Here is a 14,867-nt window from a genome sequence, read left to right as displayed (position 1 = left end):
TCTACACACAGAACAGGTGTATGGTTTCTCCCCACTCTGAATGGTGCTTTTTCCTTCCATGTTCAAGACTCAATGATATTCAGTTCCAATAACTTGGGTGAACTTATCAGACCCTGGTGTGATGTTTCGTTTCCTGTTCCCCAAATACAAAACTTCCCCTTTTAAGGCCCTATCAAATTGATTTAAAACAGAAAGAAAATGAGTGAGACAGAACCAAAAAAACACAAAGGCAGGTTTTAAAATTGAGCTGAATGAATCAGGTAATTTGTGGGGCTGGCACTAGGAAAGAGCAACTATGAAAGTTGCCTCCTTCTGCTCTGTAGGAATTCTGTGAGACTCGGACGTTGTCATGAGGGAATAGGTTTTGGAGAACAGTATTTGCTTCCTTTTCATTCCTGCGCTGTCACTGCTCTGTCTGATCAATAAGACATTGGGACTCAGAGGGATGATGTAGTTTGATGGACAGGTTGTCTCCATTCTGAACAATGTGGAACTCAGGAGCAGCATTGTGTACTATCTACAAGATGCACTCCAGAAATTCATCTTAGCACCTTCCAACCCACAACCACTTCCATCTAAAAGGACAAGGGCAGCAGAGACATGGGAACACCACCAACTGCAAGCTCCACTTCAAACCACTCACCATCCTGACTTGGAAATATATCGCATTCCTTCGCAGTCACAAGGTCAAAATCTTGGAATTCCCTCCCTACCAGCAGCATGGATGTACCTACACCATATGGACTGCAGTGGTTCAGATCCCAACAAACATGGTGTCTGCACCTGCGCGCTGCTGCACATTGCCCCTTACAAAGATATCGGCCGGACATGCGAACTGATGAACATTACTACCGGCAGAACAGCATCAGTCAGAATCCAACACTTGTAATCACTTGTGAACTTGCTGATGCCAATCCAACAGGAGAAAAACCCTCTGACCCTCCCACTTCACCAACTGTCAGAATGAACATGGTTCTGTCCTGGGTGTGATTAACAGCAGAATCCAACACTTGTAATCACTTGTGAACTCGCTGGTGTGTCCGCATGTTCGATAACTGAGTGAATCCCTTCCCACAATCAGAGCAGGTGAATGGCCTCTCCCCAGTGTGAACTCGCTGGTGTCTCCTCAGGTCAGATGAATCACTGAATCGCTTCCTGCACTGGGAGCAGATGAATGGCCTCAGCCCAGCATGAACTCGCTCGTGTTTCCTGAGGTCAGATGAATGGCTGAATTGCTTCTCACACTCAGAACAGGAGAATGGCTTCTCCCCAGTGTGGACTCGTATGTGCGTCCGCAGGATGGATGAATTACTGAACCCCTTCCCACACACTGAGCAAGTGAATGGTCTCTCCCCAGTGTGAATTCGCTGGTGTGACTGTAGGTGGGATAACTGGGTGAATCCCTTCTCACAATTAGGACAGACAAATGGTCTCTCTCCAGTGTGAATTCGCTGGTGTGTCTGTAAGATGGATGGGTTACTGAACCCCTTCCCACAAACAGGGCAGATGAATGGCTTTTCCCCTGTGTGACAACGTTGATGAATTTCCAGGTGAGACGGGCAATGAAAACATTTCCCACAATCTCCACATTTCCATGGTTTCTCCATGGTGTCGATGTCCTTGTGTCTCTCCAAGTCTGACAATCAGTTGAAGCCTCGTTCACACATACAACCCATGTGCAGTCTCTCCCTGCTGTGAATGATGTGATGTTTCTTCAGCCAATGTAACTGATTAAAACGCCTTTCACAGTCACTGCATTGTACACTCTCAGTCAGGTGTCTTTCTCTGTACTATTCCAGTCACACTGATATTAAAATCTCTCACAGCAGACAAAAACTGAAGGTTGATGATATTCAGCTCCCGATGAATGGAATGACTCTGTCAGATCCTGATGTGCTGTCTACTTTGAGTGTTCTGTCTGCGATATTGCCTCTCCTAATATATTGTAAAAGAATTTACAAACGTTATCAGATACAGTACAGGGTAGAAATTCAGAACAGAATTTTAATTGCTAAGGAACATTCATTCTTCTCTCATTTATTGAAGGCTGTAAATATCTGGACCACATACTCTCTATTCACATTCTGCTGTATTCAATACACACCCAATAACACTATGATCTATAATTATACAGTACTCTATCACATGATTACAGATACACAGAACTGTTAGGGAGTATTTTATTTCAAAAGTGTTGCTGACCTGAAACTCTCTGCCGACTAGCTTGTTTGAAGTAGAAGAGGAGAATAATTTCAGAATTAAATTGAAGGGGCTCTTCAAAGAAATAAACGTGTAGGGGGAATGGGGATGTAGAGAAGATATGGGAGTGACTAGATTGTCCTCCAGAGTGTTAGCATGAGCCCAAGTTACTGAATGGACACTTTGTGTCATAATGACTCTGCTGGAAATGCATATTGTAGCTGCAGCGGAATAATACAAGATTAGAAGTAACTACTGTATTTTATTACAAATACAGATCTAATCTGTACCATATTACAAGATGTGGGTATGCCGGCGTTGGATCATCGACATGGATACCATCATCACACGTGAGAATACCATCCACCAGGTACGTGGTAAATACTCTTGCAACTCGGCCAACATTGTCTACCTGATACGTTGCAAGAAAGGATGTCCCGAAGCATGGTACATTGGGGAGACCATGCAGACGCTACGACAACGGATGAATGAACATCGCTCGACAGTCACCAGGCAAGACTGTTCCCTTCCTGTTGGCGAACACTTCAGTGGTCACGGGCATTCAGCCTCTGACCTTCGGGTAAGCATTCTCCAAGGCGGCCTTCACGACACACGACAGTGCAGAGTCGCTGAGCAGAGACTGATAGCCAAGCTCCGCACACATGAGGACGGTCTCAACAGGGATCTTGGGTTCATGTCGCACTGTCTGTAACCCCCGTGACTTGCCTGGGTTTGCAAAACCTCACTTACTGTACTGTCTGGAGACAATACACATCTCTTTAACCTGTGATCAGTGCTCCTACCACTCACATTATCAGCCACTTCAGGTCTTGAACAGCAGGTTAGGTGTAAGGATTTGCATTCTAATCAGTAATCTCTAAACTGTCTGTGCTTTATATGCTCTGTCTGAGGCCAGAACTCTCCATTCACCTGACGAAGGGACTAACCCCGAAAGCTTGTGAGTCTATTATCAAATAAATAGGTTGGACTAAAACCTGGTGTTGTCAGCCATATTACAAGACTAGACATCTCTGGCCTATCTTAATTTACTGTCCCCTTAAAAGTCAGCCAACTCCTGGAGAAACTATCTCTTTAATTGTGAACATTAGGAAAGAGATCATCCTTTTACCCAGACAAATAAATGTGTCAAACTGAGGGAGTGAAAGAATGTCAATGTCTCTGATAGAGAGAGACCTGGGCCAACCTTTCCAGAGTCTGCAGCCTCCCTGGATTCACTTCCTTTCCCTTCAGTTGCTGCAAGTCCCCAATTTCCCTCAGAATGAGAAAAGAAATGGAAAGAGGGAGAAAAGAAAGTGTTTTCCTCACAAATGAAGGCGACAGGAGGAGGTTTCAGTCTGTTGTGGACCTCAATCTGAGTGTCACAAAGACCTGATTGGATGGAGGACCAGAGTCCTTCCGGTCCTCCAACTTCTCCCATTGGTCAACACCCCAGCACGAGGGTCAGGAGGCGGGCTAACCCGCGCATGAGCAGCCTCCCCTCGCCCTTGGACATGCGCAGTCCCGGGCCGGGGGGGGCAGGGGGAGACCACCGAGCGGCTTCTCGCTCTGGCCGGAGCCGCCAGCCGCTTGTCTGGAAACCTTAGCTCCCAGGTCTGCGCGCTTGCGCACTGAAACTCTGTGACGTCATCACAGAAGAGACTGATTCTTATTGGGTGATTCAGACAGGCTCCATTGTTGACGTCACAATGCGGAAGTTGGATTGATTCAGATTTCAGGTTCAGACTCCCTCCTCTGGGCAACATCTGGGAGGAAGTCAGTGTCTCCCCCTTTCCATTTCTATTCTCATTCTGGGGGAAATTGGGGACCTGCAGCAACTGAAGGGTAAGGGAGTGAATCCAGGGAGGGTGCAGACACTGGAAAGGTTGGCCCAGGTTTCTCTCTCTCTTAAAGACATTGGCATCCTTTGTAGTGTTCCACAGGGACTAGAAATGTCTGTTCTGAATTTCCATCTTGTTCTGACAGTGATGACTTTTGTAAATTCTTTTTACAGGATATTAGAAGGAGACGATTTGCTGATAGAAATCTCAAGATCGAACAGTCATTCAATTCATGGGAGCTGAATGTCATCAGTTTTGAATCTGGAACCAGAAACGTTTATCTTTTTGAATTGGGTGAACAATTTGGTGTGAACAGTAAAGCATTGAGGCACACGCAACCGGAGTGGCAGTGTTCCAGTGCACATTTTGTGAAAACTGCAGGAGAGACAGAAAGACACTCAGATCATGGAAAAACCATGGCAATGTGGCGACTGTGAAAAGTCATTCCGTTCCCCATCGGTGCTGGAAATTCATCGACGCATTCACACTGGGGAGAGGCCATTCACCTGCTCCGATTGTGGGAAAGGGTTCACTCGGTTATCGATCTTGCTGACACACCAGCGAGTTCACACAGGGGAGAGGCCCTTCACCTGCTCTGATTGTGGGAAGGGATTCACTCAGTCATCACACTTGCTGATACACCAGCGAGTTCACAATGGAGAGAAGCCATTCACTTGCCCCATGTGTGAGAAGGGATTCAGCGATTCATCCACCCTGCAGACACACCAGAGAGTTCACACTGGGGAGAGGCCATTCATCTGCTCCATGTGTGGTAAGGGATTTGCTCAGTCATCCAACCTGTATTCACACCAGCGAGTTCACACCGGAGAGAGGCCGTTTCCCTGCTGTGTGTGTGGGAAGGGATTCAGTAACTCTGCCAACCTGCTGAGACACCAGCAACTTCACACTGGGGAGGCTTCCTTCACCTGCTTTGAGTGTGGTAAAGGATTCAGTGATTCATCCAATCTGTTTTCACACCAGCGAACTCACACTGGGGAGAGGCCATTCACCTGCTTTCTGTGCGGGAAGGGATTTAGTCAGGCATCCAGCCTGCAGACACACCAGCGAGTTCACACGGGGGAGAGACCATTCACCTGCTCTGTGTGCGGCAAGGGATTCAGTGATTCGTCCAACTTGATTTCACACCAGCGAACTCACACTGGGGAGAGGCCATTTAACTGCTTTGTGTGTCAGAAGGGATTCAGTCGATTCTCCAACCTGCTGACACACCAGCGACTTCACACTGGGGAGAGGCCGTTCACCTGCACTGAATGTGGAAGGGGATTCACACGGTCATCCCACCTGCTGAGACACCAGCGAGTTCACAAGTGATTACAAGCATTGGATTTTGCTGTTAATCACACCCAGGACTGAACCACGTTCATTCTGACAGTGGGTGAAGTGGGAGGGTCGGAGGGTTTCTTCCTGCTGGACTGGCAGGTCTCAGGACTTTGTTTCCAGTGGGCTGTTGCTCTTTGAGCCTGGGAGAGCACATCTCCACTGAAATAATCCACAAAAACTGGTGAAGGAGATTTATTTTAGCCTAGATTATAAATAGTGTTTTCCCTACCACTACAGGTAGATCTAAAATAAATACATTTCTCTCTGTTCCATTGAGTCTACAAGCACAGTGCCAGGCCAGTCGGCTCAATCAGTCTGTGTCAGTATTTATGACCCTCCACCCACCCCTCTTCATCTCTCCCCATCAGCATATCCTTCTATTCCTTTATCCCTCATGTATGTATCCAGCTTCTCCTTCAGTGTATTCATGCTGTTCACCTCAACCACTCGCTGTGGTAGCGAGTTCCACATTCTCACCACTCGCTGGGCCAAGAGGTTTCTCACTGAACTCCCTATTAGATAATTAAATCTCTGAAAATGTACTCTGCATTTATAACAAAAAGGATGAATTGTCCACGTGGGTAGAGATAAATGTCTGTCCTGATAGACATTAGAGAGATTTGGTTGAAAGGTGACCGAGGCTGGGATCTAAATATTGAAGGGTAATTGACATAACGGAATAGCAGGAAAGTGACGGGATCTCTCCCATTAATTAACAACGGCGTTAGTTCAGTACAGAGAGACCATCTTAGCCTGAAAGATCAGGATCAGGTTTGGGTCGAGATAAGAAATAGGAAAGATATGAGGTCTCTTGTGGGAGTAGTTAATGGCCCCTTACCTAAATTACACAACTGATTTATTTATATATAGTATATTTATTTATTAGTGTCACAAACTGGCTTACATTAACTCTGCAATGAAGTTACTGTGAAAATCCCCTAGTCACCACAGCCCAGCGCCTGTTTGGGGACACTGAGGGAGAATTTAGCATGGCCAGGGTGCCCCACCAGCACGTCTTTCGGACTATGGGAGGAAACCGCAGCACCCAGAGGAAATCTGTGCAGACACGGGGAGAACGTGCAGACACAGACAGTGACCCAAGCCGGGAATGGACCACGGGTCCCTGGTGCCATGAGGCAGCAGTGCTAACTACTGTGCCACCATGCTGCCCTAAGATACTATATTACACTGCACATAAACAAAATAAATACCTGATCAAAAAGGACTCAGAAAAAGTACAAACTTATAAATCTCAACCCCTTTTCACAAATACAGATCAAATACTTCATCATTTTCTCATTATTTTGTTCTGATTATTCAAATAGTATCTCTATTAAACTCAGAGATAATATTATTTTATTCCATGACTTCATATAAACTAACATTTGAAGCTTATACATTGTTTTAGAACTGTATTTACACAAATCTTCACCCGAAGCATTCCAAAGACTCGTCCACAAACTGAAATATACGCAGACTTCAAAGTTGTACAAACATAACATTTTTAAGAACATAAGAAATAGGAGCAGGAGTAGGCCATCTAACCCCTCGAGCCTGCCCCGCCATTCAGTAAGATCATGGCTGATCTGAAGTGGATCAGTTCCACTTTCCTGCTTTCTCCCCATAACCCTTAATTCCCTTGTCTATCAAAAACCTATCTACCCGTGATTTAAATATATTTGGCGAGGTAGCCTCCACCACTTCAACGGGCAGAGAATTCCAGAGATTCACCACCCTTTGAGTGAAGAAGTTCCTCCTCAACTCTGATCTAAACTGCCCGCCCCCTTATCTTGAGGCTGTGCCCTCTAGTCCTGCTATCCCCTCTAAGCGGGAAGAATGTCTCTACCTCTACCCTATCCATCCCCTTCATTATCTCATGCATCTCTATAAGATCCCTCCTCATCCTTCTAAACTCCAACGAGTGCAGACCCAGTCTATTTTTTAAACTTGTTTTTTTTCTATTTAATTCATAATCATTATCCTTTAAAGTCAATAGTTTATTTGCAAATTTTCAAGCTTTTTTTGCTTCTTCCGAAATCTTTGCAGTATTCAGTTCAACTGACTCCCTTAACTTCAAAACCTGGACATTTTATAAATAATTTATTGCTAATCATTTGGCTTTTTTTCCTGTAACTTATAGATCGGATTAATAGAGTTTATTTATTAGTGTCACAAAGTAGACTTGTATTAACACTGCAATGAAGTTAATGAAAATCCCCCCAGTCAGCACACTCCGGCATCTGTTTGGGTTACACCGAGGGAGAATTTAGCATGACCAATGCGCCCTCACCAGCACATCTTTCGGACAGTGGGAGGAAACCCACGCAGACACAGGGAGAATGTGCAGACTCTACACAGTGACCCAAGCCAGGAATTGAACCTGGGTCCCTGGCACTGTGAGGCAGCAGTGCTCACCACAGTGACACCATGTCGCCCAAATATTCATGCTCCATAACATTGCCCCAAACCGCTGGAGAATCATCTCAAGTGAACAATACGAAATATACAATGACTGTGGATCCAATAAAAGCTTAATTTCACTCAGAATTTCAAAGAACAACACGGGAAACAGGCCCTTCGGCCCAACAAGCCTGCGCCACCATTTTAACATTGTGAGTTCCCTCCTCTACCCATGACCCTTGTCTACGCCTGTTGGGGAAGATTGAGGGGAGGCTAATTTAGGGACAATTTGTTACACCAATCAGCCTAAGAGCACATCTTTGGGGTGTGGGAGGAAACCGGAGCACCCGGAGAAAACCCACGCAATCACGGGGAGAATGCACAAACTCCCACAGACACCGGCCCAAATCCATGTATCTGCACAGCAAACAGTGATAGTCACTGAGCTGTCGTGTTGCCCGTCAGTTTAAGCGTACACTAACAACGTGAAGCACTAGGCAACTCTCAAAGCAACATCCAAGAGCAGCCCTCGTACGACCCACCACGTGTATGCCCCTTGTTGGACAACAAGGCGGACAGAATCACCTGTGGATGTCAAAAAAAGACATCAATAAACATACACAACTTATACAGATATTTACGGAAGATCCCCAGAACATAGAACACTACAGCACAAACAGGCCCTTCGGCCCACAAGTTGCACCGATCACATCTATACCTACCAATCCATAGAACTATCTGTAACTTCCAATCCCATTAGATCCCATATACTCATCCAGAAGTCTTTTAAAAGACTCCAGCGAGTTCGCCTCTACCACCACCGACGGCAGCCGATTCCATTCACTCACCACCCTCTGAGTGAAAAACTTACCCCTAACATCTCCTCTGTACTTGCTTCCCAGCACCTTAAACCTGTGTCCTCTCGTAGTGACCATTTCAGCCCTGGGAAATAGCCTCCAAGAATCCACCCTATCTATTCCTCTCAACATTTTATAAACCCCCATCAGGTCGTCTCTCATCCTTCGTCTCTCCAGGGAGAAGAGACCTAGCTCCCTCAACCTATCTTCATAAGGCATGCCCCCCAATCCAGGCAACATCCTTGTAAATCTCCTCTGCACCCTTTCAATAGCTTCCACATCCTGTAGTGAGGTGACCATAACTGCGCACAGTACTCCAAGTGGGGCCTGACAAGGGTCTTATAAAGTTGCAGAATTACCTCCCGACTCCTAAACTCAATCCCTCGATTAATGAAGGCAAACGTAAGTCAGGTGAGCCATAAAATATGTTGGACGGTCCACAGGAATCTATTGATTCCCAGAAATGTCCTGAGGCTCTTGATCCTTATTTAGAACAATGGGCAATAAATGCTGTACCAGCCAGTGGCACCCACATTCCAGGAGTAAATAAATGTTGACATTGTCTGTGGGGAGAGAATAGAGCCAACGTTTGGAGTCTAGATTACCTTTCATCAGAGGGGTCTGAACCCGCTTCTGTTTTTGTAAATGTTGACATTGTTTATTAACCAAGGGATTCACCAAATAACAAACTTTGTTCCAGTCAGAGTTGGTCGCAATTCATTTTTGACAATATTTTTATTTTCTCGAATTCAGTATTAACAATTTCAATGAGCTCTTGAAGATCCCACAAATCAGACTTGTAAACTACACACATGTGAATGCAGTAAGCGATTAAAACAAGTGATTATGATTTCATTTTGATATTTTAAAGGTATTAACTGTATTATTAAAGTGTGCGCTTTAGCCAGGAGCAAGTTGCCCCAAGGCCTGATGGATTTCCAGAGAGAACCACATTCTTAGGAAACAATGAAACCTCGGAACGTTCTTCTCATCGGGAATTGCGAGCAGTAAGGTTCTCAGGGCTGTTTACGAACAGAGTTATTCCCTATCTAGATAAGACACGAGAATGTACGTTAGTCTGATGGGACCAGTGACGTGGAAGAAAACGGTGGAGAAATGAACTTTGACTTGAACATCTGAGGTTGCTAAGCAGTGGAGGAAGTTGAGTCACTGATACAGGGGGAAGGAAACATAAGAACATAAGAACATAAGAAATAGGAGCAGGAGTAGGCCATCTAGCCCTTCGAGCCTGCCCCGCCATTCAATAAGATCATGGCTGATCTGTCGCTGCTCAGTTCCACATTCCCGCCCTCTCCCCATAACCCTTAATCCCCTCTCTTATCAAGAACCCATCAACCCGCTTCTTAAAAATATTTAGCGAGGCAGCCTCCACCACTTCAACGGGCAGAGAATTCCAGAGATTCACCACCCTTTGAGTGAAGAAGTTCCTCCTCAACTCCATTCTAAACCGCCTCCCTCTTATCTTGAGGCTGTGCCCCCGAGTCCTACTGTCTTTTTTGAGCGGGAAGAGTCTCTCCACCTCTATCCTATCCATCCCATTCATCATCTTATACGTCTCAATGAGATCTCCCCTCATTCTTCTAAACTCCAACGAGTACAAGCCTAGTTTATTCAGCCTCTCCTCATAGCTCAACCCCCTCAACTCCGGTATCAGCCTACTAAACCTCCTCTGCACTCCCTTCAAGGCCAAAATATCCTTGCGCAAGTGCGGCGCCCAAAACTGCACACAGTACTCCAGCTGCAGCCTCACCAATGCCCTATACAGCTGCAGCAAGACCTCCCTACTTTTATATTCAATCCCCCTCGCTATGAAGGCCAGCATCCCATTTGCCTTCCTGACCACCTGCTGCACCTGCAAGCTGGGTTTTTGCGACTCATGCACAAGGACCCCGAGGTCCCTCTGCACCGTCGCCTGCTGCAGTTTTTCGCCACGTAAGTAATAGTCCTTCCTACCATTCTTCCTACCAAAGTGGACCACCTCACACTTGCCAACATTAAATTCCATTTGCCATTTCCTGGCCCATTCGCCCAGCCTATCTAGATCCTTCTGCAGACTCTCCACACCCTCCGCACAATTTGCCGTTCCCCCAATCTTGGTGTCATCAACAAATTTCGACACCCTACACTCGGTTCCCTCCTCCAGATCATCTATATAAATGGTAAAAAGCTGTGGCCCCAGCACCGACCCCTGGGGCACTCCACTAGTCACCATCCGCCAATCTGAATAGCACCCGTTGACCCCCACTCTCTGTCTCCTATTTGACAACCAATCCTCTATCCACGCTAACACCCTACCCCCAACTCCATGTCCCTCGACCTTCTGCAATAACCTCTTGTAACATCCAGGTTCAATGAATAACCATCGTGTCACAGGGTATAATGCAATTGTCTAAAGTACGTGACATGTTATTATGATTTAAGTATATTGAAGATTGATTCAAAGCTAATGATAGGTGGGAGAATTTGATAAGAAAAATGTATAATTGATTTATCCTAAACTGTATTGGTCGAAGTTTATTGGAGATGTCAGTCTGCTTTCCCTCTGGAGAGACCTCGGACTCTTCGATAATCTCTTCCTGCACTGAGCTGGTGAAATAAAAGATACGTCTTTAAATTGGGAAAATGGCTTTCGTGAGTCTTTGTATTCGCTGAAGTTTTGGCGATGCCCGGCCACCTCGTAAACCCCACTCACGGAGGGTTGGAGGGTTTCTTTCTGTTGGACTGGCCTGTTATGTGACTTTGCTTCCAGTGGGTTGATGCTCTTTGAGCCTGGGAGAGCACATTTCCCACTGAAATGATTCACAAAAGCTGATGAAGGACATTTATCCTGGATAGTAAACAGTGTTTCTCCTACCTCTGCAGCTAGATCTAAAATAAATGCAGGAAGAATTGGAAAATTGCAGCAGGTTTGACTGTGGAGGGAGAAACAGAATTAGTATTTTGCTATTATTCAAAATGAAGAGAGAGACCAATACCAATTGGCTGGAGGCCCGTTTCCCACTGAGTTCTCCAGCACCTTCCTGTCTCTCTATTACTGCGACGCCCAGGGCAGTTTTCCAACTGGGGCACAGGCCTCATTATTCTCGGCTAAATTCAGCCCTCAGCTCCATCGCCTGGCTATCATTGAGACAAGCAACAGAGAGACAGAAAGGTGCCCCAGGCTCAGACGGGAAGTCAAAACTCGGGGCTTTAGATGAATTATTAGGATCTCTGAAATGATTTACAAGGATGAAGCCTGGATTGGGAGGCATGCCTTATGAAGTTAGGTTGAGGGAACTGGGTCTCTTTTCCCTGGAGAGACGAAGGTTGAGAGGCGACCTGATAGAGGTTTATAAAATGTTGAGAGGAATGGATAGAGTGGATTCTCAGAGGCTATTTCCCCGGGTTGAAATGGCCGCTACGAGAGGACACAGATTTAAGGTGCGGGGAGAAAAGTACAGAAGTGATGTTAGGGGTAAGTTTTTCACTCAGAGGGTGGTGAGTGAGTGGAATCGGCTGCCGTCAGTGGTGGTGGAGGCGAACTCGCTGGGGTCTTTTAAAAGACTTCTGGATGAGTATATGGGGTTTTATGGGATTCGGGGTTATAGATAGGTGTTGATGTGATCGGCGCAACTCGTGGGCCGAAGGGCCTGTTTGTGCTGTAGTGTTCTATGTTCTATGTTCTATGATCAATAATTTAAAGAAATGAATTTAAACCCATTGAGTAAATAATCACAAGACAAAACTTCAAGTTTTATGAATTTTACTCTGACAAAACTGGAAGCAACAATGAATAAACACTTCTTGTAGAAACACAAGCTGTAAAATTAAACTTTGCCCTTTTACTCTTGACGCACTCAAATATCCCATTCAATGGTTCTGTTTTACTCTGGAATGTTGATGTTAATTCTCCAGGAATGATTCCGACAAGGTGACTCCCCAAGAGTGTATTTCCACTGTTTTCCTTCTCCAGTCTGGCAAACTTTAGTCCTAGAACTGAATTTCACAGTGATGGTTTTAACACAAGCAAGGTGAATCTTCCAGTCTTGTTTCACAATTGTGACCAACATTTGACATTGGAGCAGAAGTTGGCCCTTTGAGTCCGCTCCCACCATTTACTGAGATCATGGCTGATCTGTTTGTGTTGCATTCCACACTGTCATTCTCCAGCTGATACTTTACATTCCCTTATCCAACAAAAATTGGTATAAAGACAAAATTCTGCTGCTGCTTAGGGTGAGAGGGGCGAGGTATAATTCAGATATTAGAGGGAGGTTTTTCACACAGAGGGTTGTGGGAGTATGGAATACTCTGCCAAGCAAGGTGGTGGACTCAAGCACACTGGATTTGTTTAAGAGTTACTTAGACAGGCACATGAGCAGGATGGAGATGGAGGGATATAGGAGACTGTTTTAAATAAGGTTCAGGAGCCTTGGGACATCCCTGGGAATCAACTAATTCCTATGGACCTTCCAATATATTTTCCGGCTCACTTGTTTTACTTTTGAGCTTCTGGGGATTCCCTTGAATGTTTGTATAAGGATGTGCATGGTATTGATGTTTTTCTCTTTTAATCCACAGGTGTTGTCCAACAAGGGGCATACACGCGGTGGGTTGTACGAGGGCTGCTCTTGGTTGTTTCGAGAGTAGCCTAGTACTTCACGTCATTAGTGTGTACTTAAACTGGACCAGATGCTGGGCAACACGACAGCTCAGTGACTATCACTGTTTGCTGTGCAGATACATGGATTTGGGCCAGTGTCTGTGGGAGTTTGCACATTCTCCCTGTACTTGCGTGGGTTTACGTGATTCGGTCTGCCTTGTTGTCCACCAAGGGGCATACACACGGTGGGTCGTGCGTGGGCTGCTCTTGGATGTTGCTTTGAGAGTCGCCTATTGCTTCACGTCGTTAGTGTGTGCTTAAACTGGACCAACTGACGGGCAACATGACAGCTCAGTGACTATCACTGTTTGCTGTGCAGACACATGGATTTGGGCCAGTGTCTGTGGGAGTTTGCACATTCTCCCCGTGCTTGCGTGGGTTTTCTCCGGGTGCTCCAGTTTCCTCCCACACCCCAAAGATGTGCTCTTAGGCTGATTGGTGTAACAAATCCCTAAATTAGTCTCCCCTCAATCTGGTTTCCAATCTGGAGTGCCATAAGCGCAGACAAGGGTCATGGGTGGAAGAGGGGACTCACAATGTAGAAATGGGCGGCGTGGGCTCGATGGACCGAAGGGCCTGTTTCCCAGGCTGTGTTGTTCTTTGTTCTTTGCTGGAACCTGAAACTGAAACAGAAAATGCTGGATAATCTCAGCAAGTCTGACAGCATCTATAGAGCGGGAATAGAGACAGCATTTTGAGTCAGGGTGATTCTTTGTCAGAGGTGAATACACGGAAAAATTGGACAAAATTTATCCTGTGAGGGTTAAGAATTGGGAAACAATCTATTAAACCTTCTCTGAACCACTTTCAACGCATTTGTATCATTTCTTAACAAAACTGCAGCCAGTATTCGAGATGCAGCCTCAGCAATGCCCTGTAGAACCAAAGCTGAACATCTATGTTCAATTTCTCTCGTAATAAAGGATAGCATTACATTTGGACAGGGAGCAGAAAGAAACCCTCTGACCCTCCCCATTGACTAACTGTGAGAATGAACAAAATGCAGTCCTGGATGTAACTGAGAGCAGAAACAATAACAGCTGAATCCAAACCCCTGTGATCTTGTTGGTGCCTCAGCAGCTGTGATGAAATACTGAACCCTTTTTATACACTGAGCAGGTTTCTCCCCAGTGTAACCTCACTGATGTCTCAGCAGGTGGGATAACTGAGTGAATTCCTTCCCACACTGAGAGCAGGTAAACAGCCTCTCCCCATGTGAACTCGCTGGTGTCTCTGCAGGTTGGATAACTGACTGAAACCCTTCCCACACTGAGAGCAGGTAAACGGTCTCTCCCCAGTGTGAACTCGCTGGTGTGTCCGCAGGTAGGATCGCTGAGTGAATCCCTTCCCACACTGAGAGCAGGTGAATGGCCTCTCCCCAGTGTGAATGTGCTGGTGTGTTTGCAGGTCAGATAACTGGTTGAATCCCTTCTCACACTGAGAGCAGGTGAATGGCCTCTCCCCAGTGTGAATTCGCTGGTGTTTCTGGAAGGCAGAGGACACAGCAAATCCCTTTCCACACTCAGAGCAGATGAATGGCCTCTCCCCAGTGTGAACTCGCTGATGTAT

The 14,867-nt window shown here is 45.9% G+C and overlaps 1 protein-coding gene across 1 annotated transcript in view; it reads right to left on the bottom strand.

Moving 5' to 3' along the window:
• Positions 1–14,867, bottom strand: part of LOC145362572 (uncharacterized) — a 65,449-nt gene that overhangs the window by 26,026 nt on the left and 24,556 nt on the right. Inside the window, exons 3-4 of the mRNA XM_080218572.1 lie at positions 1,412–1,522; positions 1,029–1,330 (exon numbers count right to left, since the gene is read on the bottom strand). Coding sequence (XP_080074698.1) covers positions 1,029–1,330; positions 1,412–1,522 — 413 coding nt within the window. The remainder of the gene's footprint in view (positions 1–1,028; positions 1,331–1,411; positions 1,523–14,867) is intronic.

The sequence above is a fragment of the Carcharhinus amblyrhynchos genome, unplaced genomic scaffold (assembly GCF_965287045.1).
Source record: "Carcharhinus amblyrhynchos unplaced genomic scaffold, sCarAmb.v2.hapA scaffold_38, whole genome shotgun sequence".
NCBI classification, from domain to species: Eukaryota; Metazoa; Chordata; class Chondrichthyes; order Carcharhiniformes; family Carcharhinidae; genus Carcharhinus; species Carcharhinus amblyrhynchos.
Note: the sequence above shows the minus strand (reverse complement) of the source record. Positions and strands in the feature narration are given on the sequence as shown.